The sequence below is a fragment of the Ranitomeya variabilis genome, chromosome 3, assembly GCF_051348905.1.
Source record: "Ranitomeya variabilis isolate aRanVar5 chromosome 3, aRanVar5.hap1, whole genome shotgun sequence".
In the NCBI taxonomy this organism is placed as follows: Eukaryota; Metazoa; Chordata; class Amphibia; order Anura; family Dendrobatidae; genus Ranitomeya; species Ranitomeya variabilis.
Genome location: NC_135234.1, coordinates 38,981,529 through 39,008,467, shown reverse-complemented (window position 1 = coordinate 39,008,467; position 26,939 = coordinate 38,981,529). Strand labels below are relative to the sequence as shown.

At 45.9% G+C, this 26,939-nt stretch overlaps 1 protein-coding gene across 2 annotated transcripts in view; it reads right to left on the bottom strand.

Moving 5' to 3' along the window:
• Nucleotides 1–8,143: 8,143 nt before the first annotated feature.
• The window catches only part of LTN1 (listerin E3 ubiquitin protein ligase 1), a 65,905-nt gene continuing 47,109 nt past the window's right edge, over nt 8,144–26,939 (bottom strand). For both annotated transcript variants that reach the window (XM_077293996.1, XM_077293995.1), the window contains exons 24-30: nt 26,356–26,421; nt 23,829–24,015; nt 15,625–15,796; nt 14,967–15,187; nt 12,802–12,996; nt 11,408–11,575; nt 8,144–8,581 (exon numbers count right to left, since the gene is read on the bottom strand). In XM_077293996.1, the coding sequence (XP_077150111.1) occupies nt 8,519–8,581; nt 11,408–11,575; nt 12,802–12,996; nt 14,967–15,187; nt 15,625–15,796; nt 23,829–24,015; nt 26,356–26,421 (1,072 nt within the window). In that variant the 3' untranslated portion in view covers nt 8,144–8,518. The remainder of the gene's footprint in view (nt 8,582–11,407; nt 11,576–12,801; nt 12,997–14,966; nt 15,188–15,624; nt 15,797–23,828; nt 24,016–26,355; nt 26,422–26,939) is intronic.

The following is a 26,939-nucleotide window of genomic DNA, read 5'->3' as shown; positions in this document are numbered from 1 at the left end:
TAAATCAAAGAAAATTACAAGGAATTATAAGAAACTGGTGGAGAGCCGAGAAGACAATAGAACCTGACTATCTAGAGGAAGTAAGAACATTAAAATACACTTCTTTCTCCACTTATGAGCCACTAATTTTCTCTTTTTCTCCCTGTCTCCTAAAGCATCAATTTTGGAAAAAATCTGCCTTACTTAAAACAAGGTGGCCTGCCAGCTCACTGGGAGAGTAAACTACAACCGGGGGGTAAGAAATCGTCATGTGTGTTGTGCATGGGAGCAGATAGTCTCTACCCACTAGCTCAGAGACAACTGAACATAAGAGACAGAGCCTGCAGAGGGGGAAAACTGGTGAAAAATGCAGGATACCAGTCATGTAATGGCCATAAATAGTGTTATTCCTCATGTGCACACACGTCAGATGCCAAAATGCCAAATAAAATGACATCTAAGATTTAAGCTACCATTTTAGTGCTTTTGGTAGGTTACCTATATACAGAACTGAAGCTCCCATTTTGTAATTCTGAATTCCTCAATGACCAACTCCTGATGATCATTATTTAGGGGACCAACCTATGAGGACCTTGGTTTAATCCCGAAATGAGAAACTCCATCTCCTAACATATTTTTTTCAGTGAGTGCAGAGAATCTGAGCAATAATCGTTAGGTATAAGGGAAATAGATTATTTTCTAAAAATATGATACAAAGTTGAATATATTTGCATATATTATTGATTTAAGAGGAAAAAAATAGACATTAGATGCACATTAATACCGACGTGTTTCTACGGACTTCATTTTTAGCTGCAGTATGAAACGTTTGGGGCTCAAGAAATTGTTTAAAGGTAGCCGAATGATGCCTCTGTTAGAGCGGTAATTTTTATTCTATTTTTGTTTTGTTTTTGTTTTTTTACTTTTTTTAAGAGTGTTATGCATATTCTTAGTCTAGAGGATTGCTTAGGCTAAATACAATTGCAGCATACTCTCAGCTGTAAGAACTATCAAATCTGGACTGATTTTCAGCCACCAGATATACTCATGAACGTTTGCATCCCCCGAAAGCAAGACAAGATCTCAAAGATGGTGAGGAATTTTTGAATATAATACAGAACTTTTCTTCTCAGGAAAGTTACACCAATTTAGCCATTTCAGGAAGAAACCAAAGTGGCTTCAGCAGAGCTACTTGTAAGACATTTGTGCATTAATTCTGTATTGTTGACCATTGAAACAGTTCCTCAGGGGCGGAGCTTGACTTGATACTTGATATGTAGGAATTAAAACAATATGAAAGAGAAAATCCCTGTGCCATGGACAGTCCCCTCATGACTGCAGTAGGCAAAAACTACTATACATAAGTCATCTGTGCCGCTATTATGCCTGGGTGACCACACAAATAGTCGCTCAGGGGTGGCGCTTGCCCATATTACTCAATATGTAGGAATTAAAAGAATGTCAAAGAGAAAATCCCTGTGTCATGTACAGTTCCAAAGAAAAATAAACTCCAAGCAAATGTGGCGCTAAGCACCTTAGGATTTTTTGAATGCATCCACTTCCAGTGAAAAATGTTAATAAAAATTAATTTATCTTCTCAAAACATAAAAAGGAAAAAAGAAAAAAAATTATATTTTTAAAATATTTTTAAAATACAGTACAACGCGTTTCGGCTGCTATTTTTACAGTGCAGCCTTCATCAGGTAACAAAAAAAAAAAAAAACAGACATACCTCCCCGGAAGGTTGTAACATCACTTTATAGTGCTTATTGTAGGTCTGTTTTTTTACTACATGGTGAAGGCTGCACTGTAAAAATAGCAGCCGAAACGCGTTGTACTGTATCTTAAAAATATTTTAAAAATATGATTTTTTTTTCCTTTTTTTGTTTAGAGAAAATAAATTAAATTTTATTAACATTTTTCTATAATTATGATTTAAAAAATTATGTCTTTCCAACTATTGCAAAACTGTAACTGCCCCTTTACTAGGAAATGTAGTTTCACAGCACTTAGAAAGTTACATGACTACTTTAAAGGAAATTAAAAGAACAATACCTCTGTTCTTTATGTGCCTTATATCCTGCGTTTTCATCACTTTTTCCTCTGTAGGCTCTACCTCTTACTTTCAATTGTCTCTGAGCTAGTGGGTGAAGACCAGCTGCTATGGTGTCTCCTATACACACTATACACTGAGACATGATATACAGGTCCTTCTCAAAAAATTAGCATATAGTGTTAAATTTCATTATTTACCATAATGTAATGATTACAATTAAACTTTCATATATTATAGATTCATTATCCACCAACTGAAATTTGTCAGGTCTTTTATTGTTTTAATACTGATGATTTTGGCCTACAACTCCTGATAACCCAAAAAACCTGTCTCAATAAATTAGCATATTTCACCCGTCCAATCAAATAAAAGTGTTTTTTAATAACAAACAAAAAAACCATCAAATAATAATGTTCAGTTATGCACTCAATACTTGGTCGGGAATCCTTTGGCAGAAATGACTGCTTCAATGCGGCGTGGCATGGAGGCAATCAGCCTGTGACACTGCTGAGATGTTATGGAGGCCCAGGATGCTTCAATAGCGGCCTTAAGCTCATCCAGAGTGTTGGGTCTTGCGTCTCTCAACTTTCTCTTCACAATATCCCACAGATTCTCTACGGGGTTCAGGTCAGGAGAGTTGGCAGGCCAATTGAGCACAGTAATACCATGGTCAGTAAACCATTTACCAGTGGTTTTGGCACTGTGAGCAGGTGCCAGGTCGTGCTGAAAAATGAAATCTTCATCTCCATAAAGCATTTCAGCCGATGGAAGCATGAAGTGCTCCAAAATCTCCTGATAGCTAGCTGCATTGACCCTGCCCTTGATGAAACACAGTGGACCAACACCAGCAGCTGACATGGCACCCCACACCATCACTGACTGTGGGTACTTGACACTGGACTTCAGGCATTTTGGCATTTCCTTCTCCCCAGTCTTCCTCCAGACTCTGGCACCTTGATTTCCGAATGACATGCAAAATTTGCTTTCATCAGAAAAAAGTACTTGGGACCACTTAGCAACAGTCCAGTGCTGCTTCTCTGTAGCCCAGGTCAGGCGCTTCTGCCGCTGTTTATGGTTCAAAAGTGGCTTTACCTGGGGAATGCGGCACCTGTAGCCCATTTCCTGCACACGCCTGTGCACGGTGTCTCTGGATGTTTCCACACCAGACTCAGTCCACTGCTTCCTCAGGTTCCCCAAGGTCTGGAATCGGTCCTTCTCCACAATCTTCCTCAGGGTCCGGTCACCTCTTCTCGTTGTACAGCGTTTTCTGCCACATTGTTTCCTTCCAACAGACTTACCATTGAGGTGCCTTGATACAGCACTCTGGGAACAGCCTATTTGTTGAGAAATTTCTTTCTGGGTCTTACTTGAGGGTGTCAATGATGGCCTTCTTGACATCTGTCAGGTCGCTAGTCTTACCCATGATGGGGGTTTTGAGTAATGAACCAGGCAGGGAGTTTTTAAAAGCCTCAGGTATCTTTTGCATGTGTTTAGACTTAATTAGTTGATTCAGAAGATTAGGGTAATAGGTCATTTAGAGAACCTTTTCTTGATATGCTAATTTATTGAGACAGGTTTTTTGGGTTTTCAGGAGTTGTATGCCAAAATCATCAGTATTAAAACAATAAAAGACCTGACAAATTTCAGTTGGTGGATAATGAATCTATAATATATGAAAGTTTAATTGTAATCATTACATTATGGTAAATAATGAAATTTAACACTATATGCTAATTTTTTGAGAAGGACCTGTATTCCTGATCTCCTGTCTCTATGTAGTATAGTTTCTGAAATAGAGGTAGCATAGGTGACATTATGCAGCAACACTGTGCAGTGTAACTGTGCAATCTACCACTTGGGTGAGATAAGACAACTACTAGAAAACAGTGGCAGCGACGTGTGTCTGTGTCTCTCTCGCTCACTTTGCTTTTCACTCTTCTCTTTTCCTAGTCTTGACCGTTATTGATTTTAGCAGAATGAAAAATTATTTCAAGAGGCAGCAGAAAAAAAAGTGGCTCAAATGTGGAGAAAGAAGCATGTTTTGCTCATAAATTATATTACAATGGGTTTTAGATTTGCTTGTAGTATTACTTCATCCAAACTTTGTTGGAACAACATTGACTACTGTAAATGACTCATTATGGTATGATGAGATGACTCTGTTCATTCTGTCCCAATATCAACAGCAAAGCTAACAGCTGATTTACAGAAAACAAGAAGTGTCAGTCTGTTTTGTTCCATTTATCGATGTAAAAACTGGAATATTTTACGATTTTAAGAAAAAAATCTAATTAAAGCAATATGTCTTTTTTTTAATGATTGATTGATTGTATATTACCTTTTAGGAATTCAAGTACATTTTCTTTCTTTATTTTTCCAGGGTACAGAACGAAAATATTAATATTCAATCCATACAGGATGAAAAGGAAATAGAATTTGATAACCATTAGCCGGATACAATCGCACGCAGTGCATTATGTAATACCCGACACAGACTGAACCCATCACACCGTTCCAGCCATTGTTACCAGACACAAACATGCATTAATAATAATGGCGAAAGTACAGATGTGTGATAGACTTGCCGTAAGTACACGACTTGGGGAGGGAATAAAAGGAAAGAGGATATGTTAAAATAACGATCGTATTCACCTCTATTATTGGTTCATATATTTTATTTGGCAAATAAAAATATTTTCAGAGTGCAGATGAGCTCATTTTATTTCTTGCTAATAAATTTTATATTTCATTGTGCTTCAGTAGCTTAGTCCAGGTTTACGTTTTTATGTGAAATTTAAAGCCCTGGCACTATTGATTATCTACAGAAATGACATTAATGGGGTGGTAAGACGCCGCATCAGTCCTGACCATAGGTTGTGTGTGGGAATGCAGCTCATCTCCTCAGCTCATGTCAATTGGGCAGGAGTTTCAAATCCAGACTTGTGATGGGCGAACCTGAGCAGTAAAGTCCAGGGTCCGTACCGAACACCTAGTGTCCGTGCATCGACCCCAAACATGGACTTCTCCAGGAAGAACATCGGCTATTTCCCACACTGTCATCTGTGTGACAGCGTGAAGAAAAAAAAAAAAGGCAGCTGATCAGCGGTAAGTTTATTACTGCCGGTCAGAGCGCTGTGGTTCCCACCTTATCAGATGACAGAGTGTGAGCCAGCAGCTCTGACCAGCAGTAAAAAGGTTACCGCCAGTCACAGGCATCGGCTGATGACTACTCTCATCATCCTACACATGCTCTCGCTGATAGCAACAAGAGCAGGCAAGGCTGACGAGAGTATTCACTAGCCAGCGCCTGTGCAATAAATACATTTTTAAAGAATGGCTTGGGTTCCCCTTTATTTTTGATAACCAGCAAAGGCAAAGCTGACAGCTGCAGGCCTCAACCCTCATCAAAAATAGAGGGGTCCCCATGCTGTATTTTGTAATTATTGAAATATAAGACACACCCATCAATCCATTACACCCCCATTACCCCAAAACCCCTCACTTTCTTTTACCTATTTATTTAAAAAAATGAAAAAGTTATACTCATCTGTCTGACGAAAAGGTATGCCATATCTGTCCAAACACGATCCGAATGATTTGGAGAGCAGTCATATCAACGTTACAACCTCTCTCCACTGAGACAGGAAAGTGATTACTCTCCTCCAGTGTGTAGCGCGGACGTGAGAAAGGTCACTGGAGTTCATAGCTGATGAACCCTGGTCACCTCACTTACGGCACTGCTCGCATCGTGGGAAAATTCTCACACTGCAGAAGCATTCTCACACTCCTGTTTCTGTGTGTTCTCGCTGAGCGCTCGCATCATGCCACTGCTCAGCAAACCAGATATGGCAGAGCTGGACTTCTTCGAGGGACAGATATGGATTATATTCTCGTAGGACGGGTGAGAAATATGGTGCTTTTTACATTTTTAATTGTTTAAAATTAGTAATGAGCGAATATACTCGTTACTCGAGATTTCTCGAGCATGCTAAGGGGTCCTCCGAGTATTTGTTAGTGCTCGGAGATTTAGTTTTTCTTGCCACAGCTAAATGATTTACATCTGTTAGCCAGCATAAGTACATGTGGGGGTTGCCTGGTTGCTAGGGAATCCCCACATGTACTTATGTTGGCTAACAGATGTAAATCATTCAGCTGCGGCAAGAAAAACGAAATCTCCGAGCACTAAAAAATACTCGGAGGACACCTGAGCGTGCTCGAGAAATCTCGAGTAACGAGTATATTCGCTCATCACTATTTAAAATACATGGGTAAACGAATGTGTAGTTTTATTTCACAAAGAGTTATCTTTATCACAATACGACTCTGGGGTTAGTAATAAGGATGTCTTACAAATACCTTTTCATTACTAAAGTGTGGGCTTGATGTCAGCTAACATTACAAAGCTGACATCAACCCCACAACTATTACCACACTTTGCACCACACCAGGGCAAATTGGAAGAGCAAGGCTAAGCGCCATAATGGATGCGCCATTTCTGGGGCAGCTGAGGACTGTAGTCTGGGGGGGGGCAATAACCATGGCTCCTTCCTAGGCTATTAATATCAGTCTGCAGCTTTCTGTTTAGCCTTTTCTGGTTATTGATTATAGGAGGGTCCCCATGTCATTTTTTTGGGGGGGTGGCTCCTCTATAATAGCCAGTAAAGGCTAAGCAAACATCTGTGATCTGATAGTAATAACATCCATTTAATGCACCAATTCTGGCACTAAGCGGTGCTCTTCTCACTTGCCCTGGTGTGGTGGAAGTGCGGTAATAGTTGTGAGGATGATGTCAGCTTTGGAATGTCAGCCGACATCAAGCCCACAGGTTAGTAATGAAAAGGTATTTGTAAGACACCCTTATTACTAACCCCAGAGTCTATAAAAACGCCCCATCACTAAACTCATAGTGTTATTGTAATAAAGACACAGCAAGAAGAAAGTCCTCTATTTGAAATACTCTGCACCTTCTTTTACCCATTTATTTTCAAAGATAAAAAAGCAAAGTTACACTCACCTGTTTGACGAGAAAATAATCCACATATTCCTATGTCCCCTGTAAAAGACAAGAAATAATAAAACACCATATTTCTCACCTGTCCTACAAGAAAATTATTCATATCTATCCCACGACGATCAGGATGATTTGGAGAGCATTGATAACTCTCCATTACTAACCTCAGGGTTTGATGTCAGCTGCGATAAAACAGCTGACATCAACCCCACGACTATTACCCCACATGCCACTGCACCAGGACAAGTGGTAAGAGCCGGGCAAAGCTCCAGAATTCCCCTTTTCTGGGGACGCTGCAGGTTGCTAGTTTTAGGCTGGGGAGGGCCAATATCAATGGCCCCTTCAGAGATGGAGAATACCAGCCCCCAGCTGTCTGCTTTAGCTTGGCTGGTTATAAAAATGGGGGTGAACCACATGACATTATATTAAATTATTTATTTCAATAAAAAAAATATGACATAGTGACCCCTCTATCTTTAATAACCAGCCAATATAAAATATAAAGATGCCAGCTTGGGGTTGCAACAGGTTTGTACCTGTGCTGTAACATCTAGCCGCTGCGGATGTACGCAGAGTCCAATCCGCAGCGTTTACTGTGAGCACTTCTCCCAATCTGTGTTAGTGAGCTCTTATCCTCTGCCTACATAATCCATCCACATCTCAGGTGTGACATATCAAGATGCTGATCAGACACATGATTGTTGCAGAGGTAGGCCTTAGGTGGCCACAGTTAAAGGCCACTCTAAAATGTGCAGTTTTACAGTATTGTTCAGAGAAGGAGGGTGGGACAGAAAACCAGTCACTATCTGGTGTTACCACCATTTACAACAAATCTTCTTTGCATAGAGTTGATCAGGTTGTTGATTGTGGCCGGTGGGATGTTGGCTGTGTGAAGTTGCTGGATATCGGCAGGAACGTGAACCTGTCGTGTACGCCGATCAGGAGTAACATGATCAATGGGTGACATGTCTGGTGAGTATATTGGCCATGCAAGCTCTTCGCAAAGCCATTGAAGATAAGCGAAGCAACTTAAAACCTGAGCATATCTCCTAAGGCTCTTACATTTTATTATGCAGAATTATTAAAATGACCCAGACCATTAGACTTCATTTTATTCCAATCACTATATTTTTATTTAAAATAAGTTTCATTTCCAAAGATCCAGCAACATTTACAAGAATCGTGACTTCTACTGCATGTGATTATAAAATGCAAATGTTCTACATTTCCTCCGATCAAAACTGACACTTTGTGACAGACGTCTGATTTATCCTTTGTGTAATAACATCACGGCCAATCCTGTACAGAAGGTTATACCCCATCCCGATGGCGAGATGAGGAAAAAAGAAAGAAAACATCACTTTTTAGTGGACATTAGACAATTAAATAGATTAGTTAATGTAGAGGGTGAGAACGCCGTGCAAGGTCCTCGCCGATGGACGTAGCTGCTCCTCCTGCGTGAGACATCGCTTTCAGAAGAACATCTCTCGGCACAGGGGACACGTAGATTTGTTGCTTGAAGTAAACCACTTGTACTAAATAGGTAAAAAAATACAAAATTATTTATCTTGTAAAGCAAAGCAAGAAATGTCTCCAATAGAAACACAAGTTTTTGTTTTGTTTCCCGTTATCGCTGTGTAAATTGGCAAACTTGCCATTTAGGACTGTGAGGACGATTCCTGGGAGCGGTGAGGATAGCACGTCGTAAACAAGAGGTTGAAGCAAAGTCTCTTAGTGCCGCTCAGTCAGGGCGGTAAATTATTTCCTGTGTTTTTAATTTAAGGAGGAAAATTCTCCAATCAACCCATTACACCTTCAGGCAACGTTAATAAATCTCATGAGATGCAGAGCTGCGACTAATCGCCAAGTCATTATCTGCGGGGAGAACACGTGTCCTCCGAGGATTCCCTCCTTATCTAGAAAGGCTTTTCATCCCTTTGATAAGTCGTCCTGGACATAAACAAAGACTTATATTCGATGGTAGAAAGTATGGGAGGAAAAGAGCCGTCTGTAATAGGGAGTGTGACTGGGATACCAGAGGGAGCTGCGAAACATCAATCTTAAATACCGGCTCCATGAGATCATTCAGGATTTCTGTATTTCTATTGTCGATCTCTGAGGGAGACCAGAATATCAGGAAGACAAAGAATGGAACGTCAAATAACGAGATCCGGGGCAATCTAATGTGTATCTACAATGTGGGCGAAACTACCGCAGACACAAGGGCACAGTATAGCAATTATCAGTATAGCAATTATCAGCGCGTCTTTCAGATTGCAGCATTATTAGTCGTTTGATAACCGTTGGCATAAGTATATTCTCAATCTCCAGGGATCTTCGCTGGGATATGACAGGTGGCGGGTATGTGTAGAGTCAAATATTTGGGGACTGGCAGATATCTTGCTTTCTCAAAGTGGAGCTTTTTTGACACGTAAGGATCTGTTCACACCCGTCGTCGGTCCTGTTCAGCTAATCGTTTGCTGAAGGGTCATCATTTACTAGCAGGTTGACACATGTGCACTGAACGACCAGTAATAGATCGTAAGCATCACCTGCCATTGTTCTCGACAGCGTGGGGCCTGTTTACACAGGTCGATGAGCTGCCGAGAACATTGACCTTCTGTGCCACCGAGAACGATGATCTTTGGTGCCAACCAATAAGATTAATAAACCTGATCAACGGGCATTTTGTACTTTCATCATAAGATTGGCAGCCTGTTTAGACGATTATCAAGCACGGACAGACATAACTTGGGTGTAACCTGTTCACCCACACAGGGGCTCATGAGGTAAAAGGGCCCACTTCTGTCTCGAAAGCAGGTATAATTGTGCATTAGGATGAGCTACAGTATATGGGCCCTCTTCTGTCTGTGTCCGCTCCTGGAAACTAGGGCTCTTAAAAAAAAAAAAGCTTGCTTACAATAATCAAGCAGCATAAATGGACCTTAAAGGGAATATGTCAGAATGTTTTTGCTGTGTAATCTGAAAGCAGCATGATGTAAGGGTGATTTCAGTGATGTGTCACTTGCTCAGCAGTTTGCTGTAGTTTCGATACAATCAGTGTTTTGTCATCAGGAGATTATCACTGCAGGACTAGGTGTCACGTGCAAGGCAGTCCAGCTAAACTGTGTAACCCCGCCCCCACCACTGATTGGCTGCTTCTTGTGTACATTGTCAACAAGCAGCCAATCAGTGGTGTGGGCGGGGTGAAACAGGGCTCACCATTCAGAGCAGTGCTTGATCTGCAACAGAGAAAACAGGGATTTTTTAAAACCTGCAACAAGCAGTCCAGTAAGTGACATCGCTCGAATCAGGGTCTCTGCTCCTGCATCATGCTGCTCTCAGATTACAAAGGGAAAAACCTGCTGACATAGGCCCTATGGAATTGATAGGTTTTATATGTGGATTCACAAATAAATCTGCTTTTGAAACATCAGCGCTGCAAATGATCATGGTTTCTGAAAAGCCATACACACTCACTAGGAAAAAAAATAAAATCTGTGCAGATTTGTGTCCGCACCCCAGGAAATAATGTCCGCAAGGATAAGCAGCACACTACCCATTTTTTAGGATATGTAGAGGATAAGCCCGTAGATCAAACTAGATTACTAAAGCCTGACCCACGTGTCGCGGAGAGGATGTCCGACCCCAGGGCAGGAATTTGGAGCGATGGCCGGAGGTTAAACACCTGCGCCTCATGTCAGTCTTTTCCCTGTATATCAGAACAGAGAGGGCCCAAGAGCCGAACTCAAGAGATTAAGTCGGATATTGCCGGTTTTAGTCCAGGAGAAATTACTCCTATAACAAAGCGATCCTTACTAGTGGCTTCCCCCTTTTTACAGGGAAGAGGACAGAAACATGTACATTAAATGAAAAAAAAAAAGGAAAGCACAAATCTGGAGGCAGAAACACACACTTCAGAAGAGGCTAATGAGGGTTCTCATTGGAAGTGCGTCGCTTGTCGAAACTTATTTCGACAGTAACAGGCGATTGCTGAGGAGTTTTATAGCGATCAGCCGATTGCCCAGCTGGCTTGGGTTCTCTTCTGCATCAGGAGGTGAGTGGCGCCAATGATGTCAATACTTCTCAAGACTTGTGCTTAAGCGGCAAGTATCATGCACATGTCCTAAACTAATGACTAGGATATGTTCATGATACTTGCCGATTATGCATAGGTGCTGGTAAATACGTCGAAAAGCGACGTCATTGGCATCGCTCTCCTCCTGATGCAGAAGAGACCAAGACAATCCAGCATGGCCATCAGTTGATCGCATGAGTGCCACCAGTCAACCCCCTATAAAACCAGAGGTTGCCTTGGTTGGACAACTCCATCGACAACTCCACCGATGACCGTCCCTTACCAGGCACTGCGAATGGAACTTCTTTCTGCAGGTTCTGCAGGCTTTTTTAGGTAGAGAATAGTTTGAACCATGAATGACCGAGAAACAGATCATACAGTCTTCTACTCCTTCGAACCGCTTATCCACGTTGTTCTTCCAGAGGGCCAGGCCTTCCATTATGCTCCCGTTCTGAGAAGGTCACAACAACAACAAAAAGTATTACATGCACAATGACGAGATAATCAACCAACACATGTTGTATACGTCAGGCTCCTAAAGAAGGAACAGCACCAGACCGAATAAACATGCTCAAAGACTAAGAACACCTTTGCAAATAGTTTAGTGTACATTTGCTTCCTAAATGCAAAGTTAAGCACCTTTCTAAATAGTCTTCAAAGAAAAAAATCTCTCTAGCACTTTACTCTCTTGCAAGTCGTATATCTAGCGGAATGCTCTGCAAAACGGATACTAAAGTGTTAGAGGTTCTCTCTCTGCTCCCCCTTCTCTCAGTGTTACAGAAAGCAGGAGCGAGGGGAACGTACACAAATCTGCAATGGAGAGGGGAAAAAGTATCTTGGAGGGTACAGAAAAGAGACTATAGAAAAGGGGGAAAGCACAAAGAGAGGAAATTACAACTCAGGAGCAGAGCAAGATATACTACAGCAAGTGAGGACAGCAGTACCCTGGATACACACCCAGAGCTCAAATCCAGCCTATATTACTGAGAATCATCCAGCCTATATTACTGAGAGAATCATCCAACCTACATTACTGAGCAAGACACTCTCACAAGAGAAAAATCTGAAACTTGTGTGTTGCATTCTACATATCAGAGGTCTGAAAATGATTGAAGGAGTGAAGATTACAGACTGAAACTTAGTGGTTAACTTTAGTTAGTAAAATTGCACATGTAAACACAATTTTCCCACGCCAAAAGGTATGCCCGGCCTTTAAAGGGTTTGTCCCCAAGTACATGCTTATAACGTATCCACTGGACAGGTCTGAAGTGTCCGATAGTGTGGGTGCCATTTCCGGGATGATCTTGGCACAGGTGCCCTAGCTCCGTCAGTCCCATAGACTATAACTAATACAGATACAGTAAACCCTTAGGAGCCCCATAGATAATTGGGGACCGTACGATGGTTTGTAAGGCAGCTTACTCTCTCAACTTCTCCGTACACATAAGCGCATGCTCGGCCGAGTCTCCTCTATAGGACAGAGATGGCGGCATCTTATCTCGCCAAAATAAGACACGCCAAAGTCAGGAGGCCAACATACATATTAGACGATCAGTAGAGCATATAAATTAACACAGAATTGCCCTTCGTCTATCCTGGCACACGTATTCTGGGTGTAAATTCTTTTTTCCGTAAACTGCATTTACAGAACAGATCAAATGAGTAACTTCGACCGACCTGGTGTGTAAGGTAGGTATTGAGCTGTAACATCCAGTTGCGCCACTGCTGAACCGCCACACCTACTCGTCGCCCGCTTTCTACGGCGATGGAGCCCAGGGGGTAATTTTGCGGTAGCTGAATAATGAGTTCCATACAGATGTCATCCACGGAGTAGGTGGCTATGACCTCCCGCGTAGTAGGACGAGCTTTGACCTAAGAATAAATCATTTCAGATTAAAGTGGATAAAAACCCAAAAGGCAAAAAAAAAAAAAGAAGCTAAAAGTAAAGTTTCTAAATGTCCGTTCCCCAGCAGTAAATCCTCCCTATGTATGAGATTAGGCTCCGTTTTTCAGTTTCTAAGGAAACTTCCAATAACAATCCATCGGATCACATAAAGCCTTCCTCATTCGCGCCGTCTGCAGAGGAAAATAAGACACACGGCTTGTGCTGCCTTTGGCTCGAAGGAAATGGAATCTGCATTAAGTGTAATTTCTAACTTCAAAGGCAACGCACCCTTCCCTAATGTTAGCGGGCGATTCTTGTGCCGGTCTCTCTGTATCTGTACAGCATCATGTCCAACAAACCTGCAAAATAACTCAGAGCTCATCTTGTCTGACAGAGATTCAGCGCTCTGATAGTATTGACCCCAAGGCCAAAAATTCAAATTAACCCCTTACACATCGGCGATTTTTCATTTTTCCATCTTTATCCATTTTCTTAAAAGGCCATAAACCATAACTTATGGCAGAACATAAGAGAGTTCATTTTATTCCAGATGAGAGAGAGAAATGGGGGAAAAAAAACACAATTCCACGGGACATACAATGTAATAGGTGATGTAAAGAGGAATTTAATATTTTTGGTTTTGTTTTCTTTAAATCTCTCCAGTGCAGAGATATTAGTGATCAAAGTACTTTGCACCAAATTAGTTAACTTTTGTTAAGTCAAAGTGGGTGTTATCAGATAGTTTTCACTGGGGGTGTGTACTTCTTCTCCCTGTATGATGTTGACCAATCATAAGCAGGCAGCAACACACAGGAGAATGAAGACCACGCCCTACAATAGCAAAGAGCAGGTTTCTTAGTGTGCAACATGTAAGGATACAGCTCTGATTTCCTGGTCTAACCACCTGTATGATTAGAAAATGCTGGCAGCAGAGCACAGATGATTAACATCTGTGAGCTTTCATCTCCTGGCAGCTAATATGGGGGAAGAGGCAGCACAGATGAGTCTAGTCTCACATTAGAAACCCTTCTATTAGCTCTCTTCCTCTCTGCTGTACTGCCCCTCCCCCCACACTGCCTGTCCATAGATGAGCTTAAAGGTGTCAGTAATCACTTATGTCTGCTGTGCTCAGATAGACTACCTGCCTATTAGTTCTAAGGCCCATAGTAAAGAAATAAATCGTTCCCTTTAAGGTAAAACTTAACTCTCCTAACTGATTCTTGTCTAGTTTTGCACTTTACCCATGCCCTTGTCACTAGTGATGGCACAAGGTGGTACCTGCAGCCCATCCTTGTCCGGATCCTCCGGGATGGCACATCCATATGAGCCATCACAAGGGTTTCGATGTCTATCAGCCGAGTCTGGAGATGTAAGGACACGGATGTATAGGAGCTTCAACCCAGCAGCAGGACTGTGAAAGGAGGAACCAAGAGCCCCACAAAATTACCACCAGCGGCTAGTGCTGTGCATGTCACTGACCACACTGTTAGAAGCAGAAACCATGAGGGCAATCCTCCTGCCTCTGGACCCACAGTGCTCATAGGGATCTCATCCCCTGTCCGTGCCATTTCGGATCCTCATATTTTCCCCTTTATTCCAGCGGAGCCGCTGTGTCCGTCCTGGACACTGTTCTCTCCTCTTCTCCCATTGCCCTCTACTCAAAAGTGAGGTTTGATAAAGGCCCAAAAAGGGGTCGAAACATTACCTCAACACTTGACTTAATCACTGTGGTGTTCCCTATTAAAGATTTCACGTTTATGACGCAAATCCATATTTGAGTGCAGTTGTTTTCTTCAGTTTTGAAACCATGAGGGCGGCATTAGGGCCAGACGTCCTGTTCTGGGACTACTGCTCACAGCCCAGCACCGCTCATCTTGATTGGAAAACGCCAGTAGAATTGGAGAGCACATAGGCACGTGGGAGCCGCAAACACGGGCGCCACCATAGACCAACTTACCGTCATGCTGTCAAACATTTGCATGCTGCACTGCACTGATGAGATTTCCTGAGAAGACAACACTCCGCTCACGTACTTTGTCGTAAATTTATCGACCACATTGAAGATCCTCTTCTCGCAGCCGTTCCACCACAGACGGACCATGGCGGGTAAATCCTTCAAAGTGATGTGATAAACACAACACGCCAAATGGGGGATCTCGTACTGTAGAGTGGTATGACCTACGGGAAGAGCCGGGGAACCATTACATTCACGCGTACCTCACCAAAAACCCAACCAGAGATGTGGAGCACCAGTGACTCCAAACAGGGCCCCAACTCTGCCACGTACACAAGCCTAATGTCTATGAGGTTTAGTTTATTGATCACGGTGATGAAGTAAACATAGGCACGGCAGATCTCGCTCACATGGAGCAGCCAAGCAAGCAGAGGTACAGTGGCGAGGGAAGGGCAGGGGATAATTCAGCCGAACAACGTGCACTTTGGTGTCTCCTGAAATTGTTATGGTATATTAAAGTTTTCACATTCTATTTCCCGAAAAAAAAAAACCTTTTAAATCTGTAAACAGTCGGGGTCAGTTTCGGGTAGTCTACGACTGTACATTAAAAGGGTGGAAGAGTCCGATGTAGAGGACATGTGGGAAGCTTTTCTGAACTCACCTTGTACAGCCAGGTCCAGCTCCTCAGTAAAGAAGGTTTTGGGTTCTCTGCAGTTCGCTTCACTCGCTTGGCCAGGAAAGATCGGAGTGTGAGGCATGAGCTTAAACAAGTTGTAGAGAAGTTTATTCAAGCTCTTTGTTTTACGAAGATACTGGGAGTAGAGCGCCCGCAGCTGGTGAAGAGAGACAATGACCCATAAAAAAATAATCAGCTCTATATATACATTATTTCCCAAAATGCAGCACAACAAAGGGCCGAGATGGCGAGAGCATGGCCGACATCTGCTCCATCCGTACATGAGGCTGCAAAAATAGAGGAGCGCTGAGCTTGGCTTTCTCCTGTAACTGCATACACAGTGAATCGAGCATGTGCACCTGCAATCTGCTCTATACACATATACTGTGCAGCTATAACAAGCATAATATGCATATATATGTGTGTGTTATATACAAAAATTACTAGAAAAAAATAGAAAATGTGTGTGTATATATATATATATATATATATATATATATATATATATATATATATATATATATATATATTATATATATATATATATATTATATATACAAGCCTTCACAAAAACTGGTTTATACAAAAACTACTACATATATAAAAAAAATAAAAAGGAGATTTTTGTGTACTCACCGTAAAATCTTTTTCTCCGAGTCAATCATTGGGGGACACAGGACGAATGGGTGTTATGCTGCTGCCACCAGGAGGACACCAAGTTAAACACACACAAAAGATTAACTCCTCCCCTGCAGTATACACCCACGGGCTGGAGAATCCGGAGCCAGTTCGGTAACAAAGCAGTAGGAGTAAACCAGATAATAACAGTAAACATGTTACAGTCAAAACACCGACTGAAAAGAATAACCGAGCCAAACTAGGCTAACAGGGAGGGTGCTGTGTCCCCCAATGATTGACTCGGAGAAAAAGATTTTACGGTGAGTACACAAAAATCTCCTTTTCTCCTACGTATCATTGGGGGACACAGGACGAATGGGACGTCCCAAAGCAGTCCCTGGGTGGGAACAAGAAGTTATAAATGCTGTGCGTGCCTACGAGCTACAGATGAGACACTGCCGCTTGTAGGATTCGCCTACCGACGGACGCGTCTGCCGAGGCCTGAGAGTGCACATGGTAGTGCTTCGTGAATGTATGCAGGCTGGACCATGTAGCAGCCTTGCAGACCTGCGCTGCCGATGCCTGGTGCCGGATGGCCCAGGACGCGCCGACTGACCGGGTAGAATGAGCCTTGATCCCCGGAGGTGCGGCGTGACCCTTGACACGGTAGGACTCTTGGATGGCGGAACGAATCCACTTGGCAATGGAGGCCTTGGAAGCGGGAAGTCCCTTCCGTGGCCCTTCCGGAAGAACGAACAAGGCGTCTGACCTACAGAGAGACGCAGTTCTGGAGACATAACGTCTGAGACCCCTCACTAAGTCCAGAGTGTGGAGAGCCCTTTCCGTGCGGTGAGAAGGAGCAGGGCACAGTGAGGGAAGGACAATCTCCTCATTAAGATGGAAGGAGGAAACGACCTTCGGAAGAAAAGACGGACATGTCCGTAGAACTACCTTGTCCTGGTGGAACACGAGGAAAGGAGGTTGGCAAGACAGAGCTGCCAGCTCAGAGACACGTCTAATAGACGTGACAGCCACGAGGAAGGCAACTTTCCACGACAAGAGCCGCAAGGACACCTCATGCAAGGGCTCAAAAGGGGGCTCTTGAAGAGCACAGAGGACCAGATTCAGGTCCCATGGTTCCAAGGGTATTCTGTAAGGCGGAACCATATGAGAAACTCCCTGGATGAAAGTCTTGACTTGCAGTCTGTTTGCAATCCTTCTCTGGAAAAGAACCGAGAGAGCAGAAATTTGGCCCTTAAGAGAACTGAGGGCAAGGCCCAAGTCTACGCCTGATTGGAGGAATTCCAAAATGTGAGGAATAGAAAATTGGAGGGGGAAACGTCCCCGATCCCTGCACCAGGCGAAGTATACCTTCCAGGCGCGGTGGTAGATGCGCATGGAAGAAGACTTGCGTGCGCGGAGCATGGTAGATATAACCGTCTGGGGCAGACCCTTCTGCCTCAGTACCCAGGACTCAACGGCCACGCCGTTAAACACAGGGCCTCTGAGTTCGGGTGGTAAATGGGCCCTTGAGACAGGAGGTCTGCGCGGCTCGGCAGCCTCCAAGGTACGTCTGAGACCAGTTGCACCATCTCGGCGTACCATGTCCTGCGCGGCCAGTCCGGAGCGATGAGAATTACTGAAATCCGTTCTGCCCTGACCTTCCTGATTACCTTTGCCAGAAGGGGAATTGGGGGAAAGATGTATGGGAGTCTGAAACCCTGCCATGAGAGGACGAGAGCATCGGCTCCGAAGGCTGAGGGGTCGTGAGACCTGGCCATGAAGACGGGAACCTGGCAATTGAGGCGAGATGCCATTAGATCCACGTCCGGAGTCCCCCATCGAGAGCATATCTGGTGAAAGATTGCGGGATGAAGAGACCACTCTCCGGGATCGAGGCTGTGGCGACTGAGAAAGTCCGCTTCCCAGTTTTCCACGCCTGGGATGTAAACTGCTGAGAGTATGGAGTGGTTGGTCTCGGCCCAGCGGAGAATGAGCGTTACCTCGACCATGGCCGCTTTGCTGCGAGTGCCCCCTTGGCGGTTGATGTAGGCTACCGCAGTGGCGTTGTCGGACTGGACTCTGACCGCGTGGCCGGAAAGAAACGGATGAAAATGGCGGAGTGCCAGTCTGATTGCCCGAATCTCTAGGATGTTGATGGGCAGCTGGGATTCCTGCGGGGACCAGCGACCCTGAGTCGAGTGGCGCTGGAACACAGCACCCCAGCCGAAGAGACTGGCGTCCGTTGTGACAACCAGCCAGTGCACCGGAAGGAAAGACTTCCCCCGAGTCAGGGAGGACCTCTTGGTCCACCACCTGAGGGACTGCCTGATTGGGCGAGAGAGCAGGAGACGGCGGTCGAGCGAGGCAGGATTCCTGTCCCATACTGCTAGAAGGGCGTGCTGTAGGGGACGGAGGTGAAATACAGCAAAAGGCACTGCCTCCATTGCCGCCACCATCCTGCCGAGTACCCTCATGGAGAAGCGTAGGGAGTGAGGGCGAGGTTGGGTAAGCTTTCGGACTTCTCTCTGTAGCGTGGATACCTTTTCCGGAGGTAGGAGTACTAGACCCTGAGAAGAGTCTAGGATCATCCCCAGGTAGGATATGGTTTGAGCCAGGACTGGGGAAGATTTCTTGAAGTTGATTTTCCAGCCCAGGCGCAAAAAGGTATTTATGGTGACGTCTACTGCTTCTGAGCAGGATCGAAAAGAGGAGCCTTTTATGAGAATGTCGTCCAAGTAGGGCAACACCACTATGCCTCGAGCATGGAGAATGGCCACGGCAGCTGCCATGACCTTGGTGAATACCCGAGGAGCGGTGGCCAGCCCGAAGGGTAGGGCGACAAACTGGAAATGGTGCCCCTGGACCGCGAAGCGGAGGAAACGCTGATGAGACGGTAGGATGGGAATGTGCAGGTAAGCGTCCTGAACATCCAGAGATGCAAGGAACTCGCCCTCTTCCAGAGAGGCAATTACCGAGCGGAGGGACTCCATACGGAATCGATGTACGCGGACGTACTTGTTGAGAAGCTTGAGGTCTAATATAGGACGTACTGAGCCGTCCTTTTTTGGTACGATGAAAAGATTGGAATAGAAACCTTGGTACCTCTCGTTCTGAGGTACCGGGATGATGACCCCGTCTTCCCATAGCGACCTTATGGCCTGGAAGTACTGACAGACCCTTGCTCTGGGAGGAGGGGACTGGAAGAAACGAGATGGGGGAAGAGAGACAAACTCTATCTTGTAACCGGAGGACACTAGGTCGCGGACCCATCGGTCGGGAACTACCGAGAGCCACGCGTCCCGAAAGAAGAGTAGGCGGCCGCCTACTCTGTCGGTGTCCTTCGGCGTTTGCCAAGAGTCATTGAGGTGGAGACCTGTTAGGTCTGGACCCTCGGAATCCCTGTTGTCTGGGTCTGCCTCTCCAAGTGGGAGAAGGTTTGTAAGACGGCTGGGAGGCTCTGTCCTTGCGCTGACCTCTCCCGACGCCGGGTGGCGCGGAGGAGGGATTGGACCAATTGGAGCCGAAACGGAAATATCGGCCTCGGCCCTGTTGGTTGCGAAAGGGACGAAAAGTTCGTTGCTGGGGAAGGAATTTGCTCTTTCCTCCTGTGGAGTCTGCAATTATTTTGTCTAGTTTGTCCCCAAATAGGCGTTCGCCCTGGTATGGAAGAGACGTGAGGGATTTTTTGGATCCCGAGTCCGCTTTCCAGTCCCTGATCCAAAGGGATCTGCGGATCGTGACAGCATTGGCCGCTGCCTGTGAGGCACAGTTGGCCGCGTCTAAGGATGCGGAAACTATGAAGTCCCCCGCTCTAGCGATCTGAGTGGCCAGGTGTGAAATTTCTGGGGGTAAGTCGGCACGTAGTGCTGTAGAGGATAAAGACTCGGCCCAATGGGACATAGCTTTTGCAACCCACGTGACGGCAAAAGAGGGAAAGAGAGAAGCCGAGGAGGCTTCAAAGGCCGAGCGAGCCATCTGTTCAATTTGTCTATCAGTGGGATGCTTGATGGACGCACCCTCAGAGGAGGATAGAACCGCCTTGGTGGCTAGCCGCGACACTGGCGGGTCCACGGAGGGTGACTGAGACCAGTCCCTAGCTAGGTCCTGAGCAAACGGATACTTCAATTGCATAGCCTTCTGTCCTGAGAAACGTTTATCCGGACGGACTCTATGGTGATCGACTATGTCCTTGAATTGAGGGTGCGTAGGAAAAAATTTATGAGCCTTTGTGGTTCGCCCGAATGATACGGGATGAACCGCCTTGGACGGGGTTTCCTCCTCTAACTGTAGTGTCTGACTTACAGAGTCTATGAGAGAATCTAAAGTCTCTTGATCGTGATGATACTCTGGGGAACAGGACGCGTTGGACGCGTCGTCCAGGAGGGATTCCCTGCTATGAGTCGGGGATGAGTGACGAGAGACTTCGCTCTCTGAGCCGGAAGGCTGATCCCGGACCGGAGATATTACCCTGGACCTCTTTTTGGATGAGTGAGGGCTTCTGGAAACGGTACGACCTCTAGGCCGAGAGGGGTTCTTAGACCGCGTTATATCATCCGTGGAAGTGCCCTGGCTAAGGGACGGCTCACGGAGAGACTGTATCGTCCTTTCCAAGGATGCCACAGATCGAGCGAGGGAGGACGCCCATGCGGGGGTACTAGGCTCGCTACATTCCGGGTCAGAGGCCGGAGTAACCTGAGCCGCCGACATTTCGCAGGCGGTGCACAGCGGGTCAGTGTGACCTCGGGGCAGAGATACCTTGCAGGAGGTGCACACAGCAAAAATAACGGAGTGGGTCTTTCCAGTCCGTTTTTGCTTAGACTGTGACATATTTGTGATTAAGTGAGCGTACTGGCAGGGGGGGAGACAATCCTACTGAGTGCGTCTCACCAAAGTTCTGCGGTGGCCTGGCAGGGAGATCCTGATGTCCTGTGCACTGCGTTGCTGCAAAGCCGCCAGCGCACTTCCTGGTCCAAGATGGCCGCCGAGATGTGAGAAGGGCGCTTCTCGGGAGCGAGAAGCGCCCAGGGAGGGGGCGTGTCTTGGGCGGACGTAGGCGTGCATGTAGGCGGGCGCTGGAGTCCGGACCGGGCCGAGGTGCCACCGCGCCAACGGAGCGCCGGAAAGACCGCCGTGCCCCCTCAGAATTATAACGCTGCCCCGCGGCTGCAGAGCCGCATTAGTAAGAGAGTAAGGGGCCCCCCCCTGTCAGCTCGTCGGCCCCCGCACTTACCCTGTGCGATGGAACCAATGCTCCATCCACCTTCACCTTGGTAGGGAGAGGGTGGAGAGCTTCTGCCGCCATGCGTCGTCCGCTATATTCAGTGGTGATGCAGTGGGCGGCTGCACGGACGCCATGTCATTCTGTCCGGCTGTGCCCTGGCTCCAGGAAACTTAGGTGGATGATTAGTCCCCGTGGTCGCCTGAGAGGGAGGGAGGGAGATCGGAACGCTGAGGAACCGTCGCCACACTGAAAAGTGAGCCAGGGCTGGCATCCATCGTCGCGGGAAAGGATACAGGAGGAACGCTCCGTGTACTTGCCCGTTGTTGGTGCGGGGGAGATCAGAGCTGAAAATTTGCCTGTCGCCCCCTTCTCTCCGTTAAATTAAAAATTGGTGGGGTCCTGAGGACCCAAGTGCCTCCTGAGACACTAAGTAAGAACTGGCTCCGGATTCTCCAGCCCGTGGGTGTATACTGCAGGGGAGGAGTTAATCTTTTGTGTGTGTTTAACTTAGTGTCCTCCTGGTGGCAGCAGCATAACACCCATTCGTCCTGTGTCCCCCAATGATACGTAGGAGAAAAAAAGATTACTATATATATATACAGTGCCTACAAGTAGTATTCAACCCCCTGCAGATTTAGCAGGTTTACACATTTGGAATTAACTTGGCATTGTGACATTTGGACTGTAGATCAGCCTGGAAGTGTGAAATGCACTGCAGCAAAAAAGAATGTTATTTCTTTGTTTATTTTTTTTTTAAATTGTGAAAAGTCTTTTCAGAGGGTCATTTATTATTCAACCCCTCAACCCACCAGAATTCTGTTTGGTTCCCCTAAAGTATTAAGAAGTATTTCAGGCTCAAAGAACAATGAGCTTCACATGTTTGGATTAATTATCTCTTTTTCCAGCCTTTTCTGACTATTTAAGACCCTCCCCAAACTTGTGAACAGCACTCATACATGGTCAACATGGGAAAGACAAAGGAGCATTCCAAGGCCATCAGAGACAAGATCGTGGAGGGTCACAAGGCTGGCAAGGGGTACAAATCCCTTTCCAAGGAGTTAGGCCTACCTGTCTCCACTGTTGGGAGCATCATCCGGAAGTGGAAGGCTTATGGAACTACTGTTAGCCTTCCACGGCCTGGACAGCCTTTGAAAGTTTCCTCCCGTGCCGAGGCCAGGCTTGTCCGAAGAGTTAAGGCTAACCCAAGGACAACAAGGAAGGAGCTCCGGGAAGATCTCATGGCAGTGGGGACATTGGTTTCAGTCAATACCATAAGTAACGTACTCCACCGCAATGGTCTCCGTTCCAGACGAGCCCATAAGGTACCTTTACTTTCAAAGCGTCATGTCAAGGCTCGTCTACAGTTTGCTCATGATCACTTGGGAGGACTCTGAGACTGACTGGTTCAAGGTTCTCTGGTCTGATGAGACCAAGATCGAGATCTTTGGTTCCAACCACACACGTGACGTTTGAAGACTGGATGGCACTGCATACGACCCCAAGAATACCATCCCTACAGTCAAGCATGGTGGTGGCAGCATCATGCTGTGGGGCTGTTTCTCAGCCAAGGGGCCTGGCCATCTGGTCCGCATCCATGGGAAGATGGATAGCACGGCCTACCTGGAGATTTTGGCCAAGAACCTAAGCTCCTCCATCAAGGATCTTAAGATGGGTCGTCATTTCATCTTCCAACAAGACAACGACCCAAAGCACACAGCCAAGAAAACCAAGGCCTGGTTCAAGAGGCAAAAAATCAAGGTGTTGCAGTGGCCTAGTCAGTCTCCTGACCTTAACCCAATTGAAAACTTGTGGAAGGAGCTCAAGATTAAAGTCCACATGAGACACCCAAAGAACCTAGATAACTTGGAGAAGATCTGCATGGAGGAGTGGGCCAAGATAACTCCAGAGACCTGTGCCGGCCTGATCAGGTCTTATAAAAGACGATTATTAGCTGTAATTACAAACAAAGGTTATTCCACAAAATATTAAACCTAGGGGTTGAATAATAATTGACCCACACTTTTATGTTTAAAATTTATAAAAATTTAACTGAGCAACAAAACTTTTTAGTTTGTAAGATTGATGCATCTGTTAATAAATCCTGCTCTTGTTTGAAGTCTCTAACTTATTGGCATCTTATTAAACCTGCTAAATCTGCAGGGGGTTGAATACTACTTGTAGGCACTGTATATATATATATATATATATATATATATATATATATATATATATATATATATATACCGTATTTTTTTTTTTTTTTTTTTTTGTTATAGTCATTTTTGTATAGAAGTCGTTTTTTGTGAAGGCTCCACAGAAGATGGAGATGTGGATGGTGGGAACATACCTGAGATGATGCAGCCTTGAAGAAAGTCAGTATGAGCTTCCATGTCAGGAGATAACCCAGGACGAAGCAGAACTCTTCCTTTAATGGTCGTATGACGGCGAATTCTCCTACTTGGATCCCTTGTAGAAGAGCTTCTACCAAGTCTTCCTGAAGAGCCAGGACGGCCATCAGAGCAGCCGGCGGAGATCTACAGAGAAGCAAACATCGTGGTCAGAGCCAAGAAATCCTCATCATATAGAGGTAGCGACAGACCGAGGTCTCTGATTTGGCGGATATGCCCCAGTCGTGCTTCATGGCTAATTCATGGGTCAGGAGGACTAATTTGCATACTATTCCCATGGAGCATTGCCAGTCTCCACAAGGAGAACCAGAGATGGCCCACAGCAGACATCTTTGTGTGTAACAACCATAGGGTCTCGATTTCATTCTCCCCAATGAGGAGCGTGCAGATCCTAATCTCCATTTGTGGATTTTGAGCATAATAATAATAATAATGATTTAAAAAAAAAAAAAAAGAAATCAGTTAATCATCACCAATATTAAAAAAATGAAGAAAAAAAAACCCTATAGATCTCATGTGTAATTTTCCCCCTTTTGTTGGGGCGATCACAGGAACAAAAACCTGACATCTCTCCGATATGAAGAAGAAATTCCATGGCGGCGTAGGAACATACGGGGAGCGTTACAGGAGGGGGGCATTCACCTCTGTCGCACCGACTCCGTCAGGCTGGATTTATTTATTGTGCTTGAGCAGTCATTTAGTCTAATTCGAGGGTTTTATGCTGGTTTTCTTCCCTTCATCGACATAAGCCCCAGTAGTGACAGCGAGGTAACACGCTGTGCCTGCTCCGTGCCAGCAATGCTCCGTACACTGTGCCAGCAATGCTCCGTACGCTGTGCCTGCTCCGTGCCAGCAATGCTCCGTACGCTGTGCCTGCTCCGTGCCAGCAATGCTCCGTACGCTGTGCCTGCTCCGTGCCAGCAATGCTCCGTACGCTGTGCCTGCTCCGTGCCAGCAATGCTCCGTACGCTGTGCCTGCTCCGTGCCAGCAATGCTCTGTACGCTGTGCCTGCTCCGTGCCAGCAATGCTCCGTACACTGTGCCTGCTCCATGCCAGCAATGCTCCGTATGCTGTGCCTGCTCCACGCCAGTAATGCTCCGTACGCTGTGCCTGCTCCGTACGCTGTGCCTGCTCCATGCCAGCAATGCTCCGAACGCTGTGCCAGCAATGCTCCGTACGCTGTGCCTGCTCCATGCTAGCAATGCTCCATACGCTGTGCCTGCTCCGTGCCAGCAATGCTCCATACGCTGTGCCTGCTCCATGCCAGCAATGCTCCATACGCTGTGCCTGCTCCATGCCAGCAATGCTCCGTACGCTGTGCCTGCTCCGTACGCTGTGCCTGCTCCATGCCAGCAATGCTCCGAACGCTGTGCCAGCAATGCTCCGTACGCTGTGCCTGCTCCATGCTAGCAATGCTCTGTACACTGTGCCTGCTCCGTGCCAGCAATGCTCCATACGCTGTGCCTGCTCCATGCCAGCAATGCTCCATACGCTGTGCCTGCTCCATGCCAGCAATGCTCCGTACGCTGTGCCTGCTCCATGCCAGCAATGCTCCGTACGCTGTGCCTGCTCCGTGCCAGCAATGCTCCGTACGCTGTGCCTGCTCCGTGCCAGCAATGCTCTGTACGCTCTGCCTACTCCATGCCAGCAATGCTCCGTACGCTGCGCCTGCTCCGTGCCAGCAATGCTCCGTACACTGTGCCTGCTCCGTGCCAGCAATGCTCCGTACACTGTGCCTGCTCCGTGCCAGCAATGCTCCGTACACTGTGCCTGCTCCGTGCCAGCAATGCTCTGCGAGTCAGTCTTCGGTGGGGATGTTCCTCTACGTAGAACATTCTCTGCGGCGGAGGAACATGCTCATCATTTCCCCGTAGCCATGAATTGGACCAGCTGCAGAAGTCGCCAGAAGCGTCCTGATGTCGGGGTGACCAGAACCTCCGGTTTATCCTGTACTGTATGCGGAAGGTTGTCCCGCTGCATCTGACCGCACAAATCCCTGCAGCGGCCGTTATAATAAATTGTCGTCCATGTAATGCATGATGGGCCGAGGCCGACAAACAGAAGCCCCGTCATTACCGTATAGCAGGCATAAGTGACAATGAGTCTAAACCTCTCAGTTACATATGTACTGTGGCGCCCCCTGTGGTTATTTTATTCCCTCCCCAAACATCCATGTAATGTGTCCAGAGCCGGAGAGAAGAAGCCGCAGATTTTCATCGTCTGGTTGTACAATATCAGGAATCACCCTGAACCTGTGTACAAGAGGATCCGAGCGATGGGACTGAGCATGTGCGACCACCAGCACTGGACACAACAGGCGGACATTCTAAAAAGGGGGTGAAAAGAACACCAGGGGGCGCCGTAACTAAGAAGCAACCGCAATAGTCACATATTTAATATATTTTTGCATTATCTGAATTTATCAAACCATTATAAAAAAATAACATAACATAAAACAGACTCACAGCGCAGGTTCCTCTTCATCCTCAGATCCATGGTCTTCATCGAAAGCGGGAAGATCAGCCATTATTCTGTGAAAAAAAAAACAAGTTACTAACTACATGGCTGCTAGACGACTCCTGCCTGACCGCTGCCATCACTATAGCTATCACATGTGAGCTCTGCCATCGGGGTGATAGGAGAATCTGTCACTAGGTTTCTGCTACCTCATCTGACAGCAGCATGATGTAGGGGCAGAGACCCTGATTCCAGCGATGTGTTACTTAGTTTACTGGGTGCAGCAGGTGTGACACAATCAGAGTTTTCAGATGTAGCCTCAAGCAGAGGCTACAAAGGGAAGAAAGTATCAGATTGCAAAACTGCAGGATAACACTACACACACAAAAAATGTTTGCTGTCTGCTAACATGGAGATGCATAGTCCTGCATAGGAGCTGTAAACACAAAACGATAAAGTAGAAGATTTTGATTAAAGGGTTATTCCCAAAATCCATGGGATAGAGGAAAAATGACAAATTGCTGGGGTCTCCAGCTGCCCTCCAGAGCCCTATCCTGGATGGAGTGGATGTGCACATGCTCAACCCCCCACT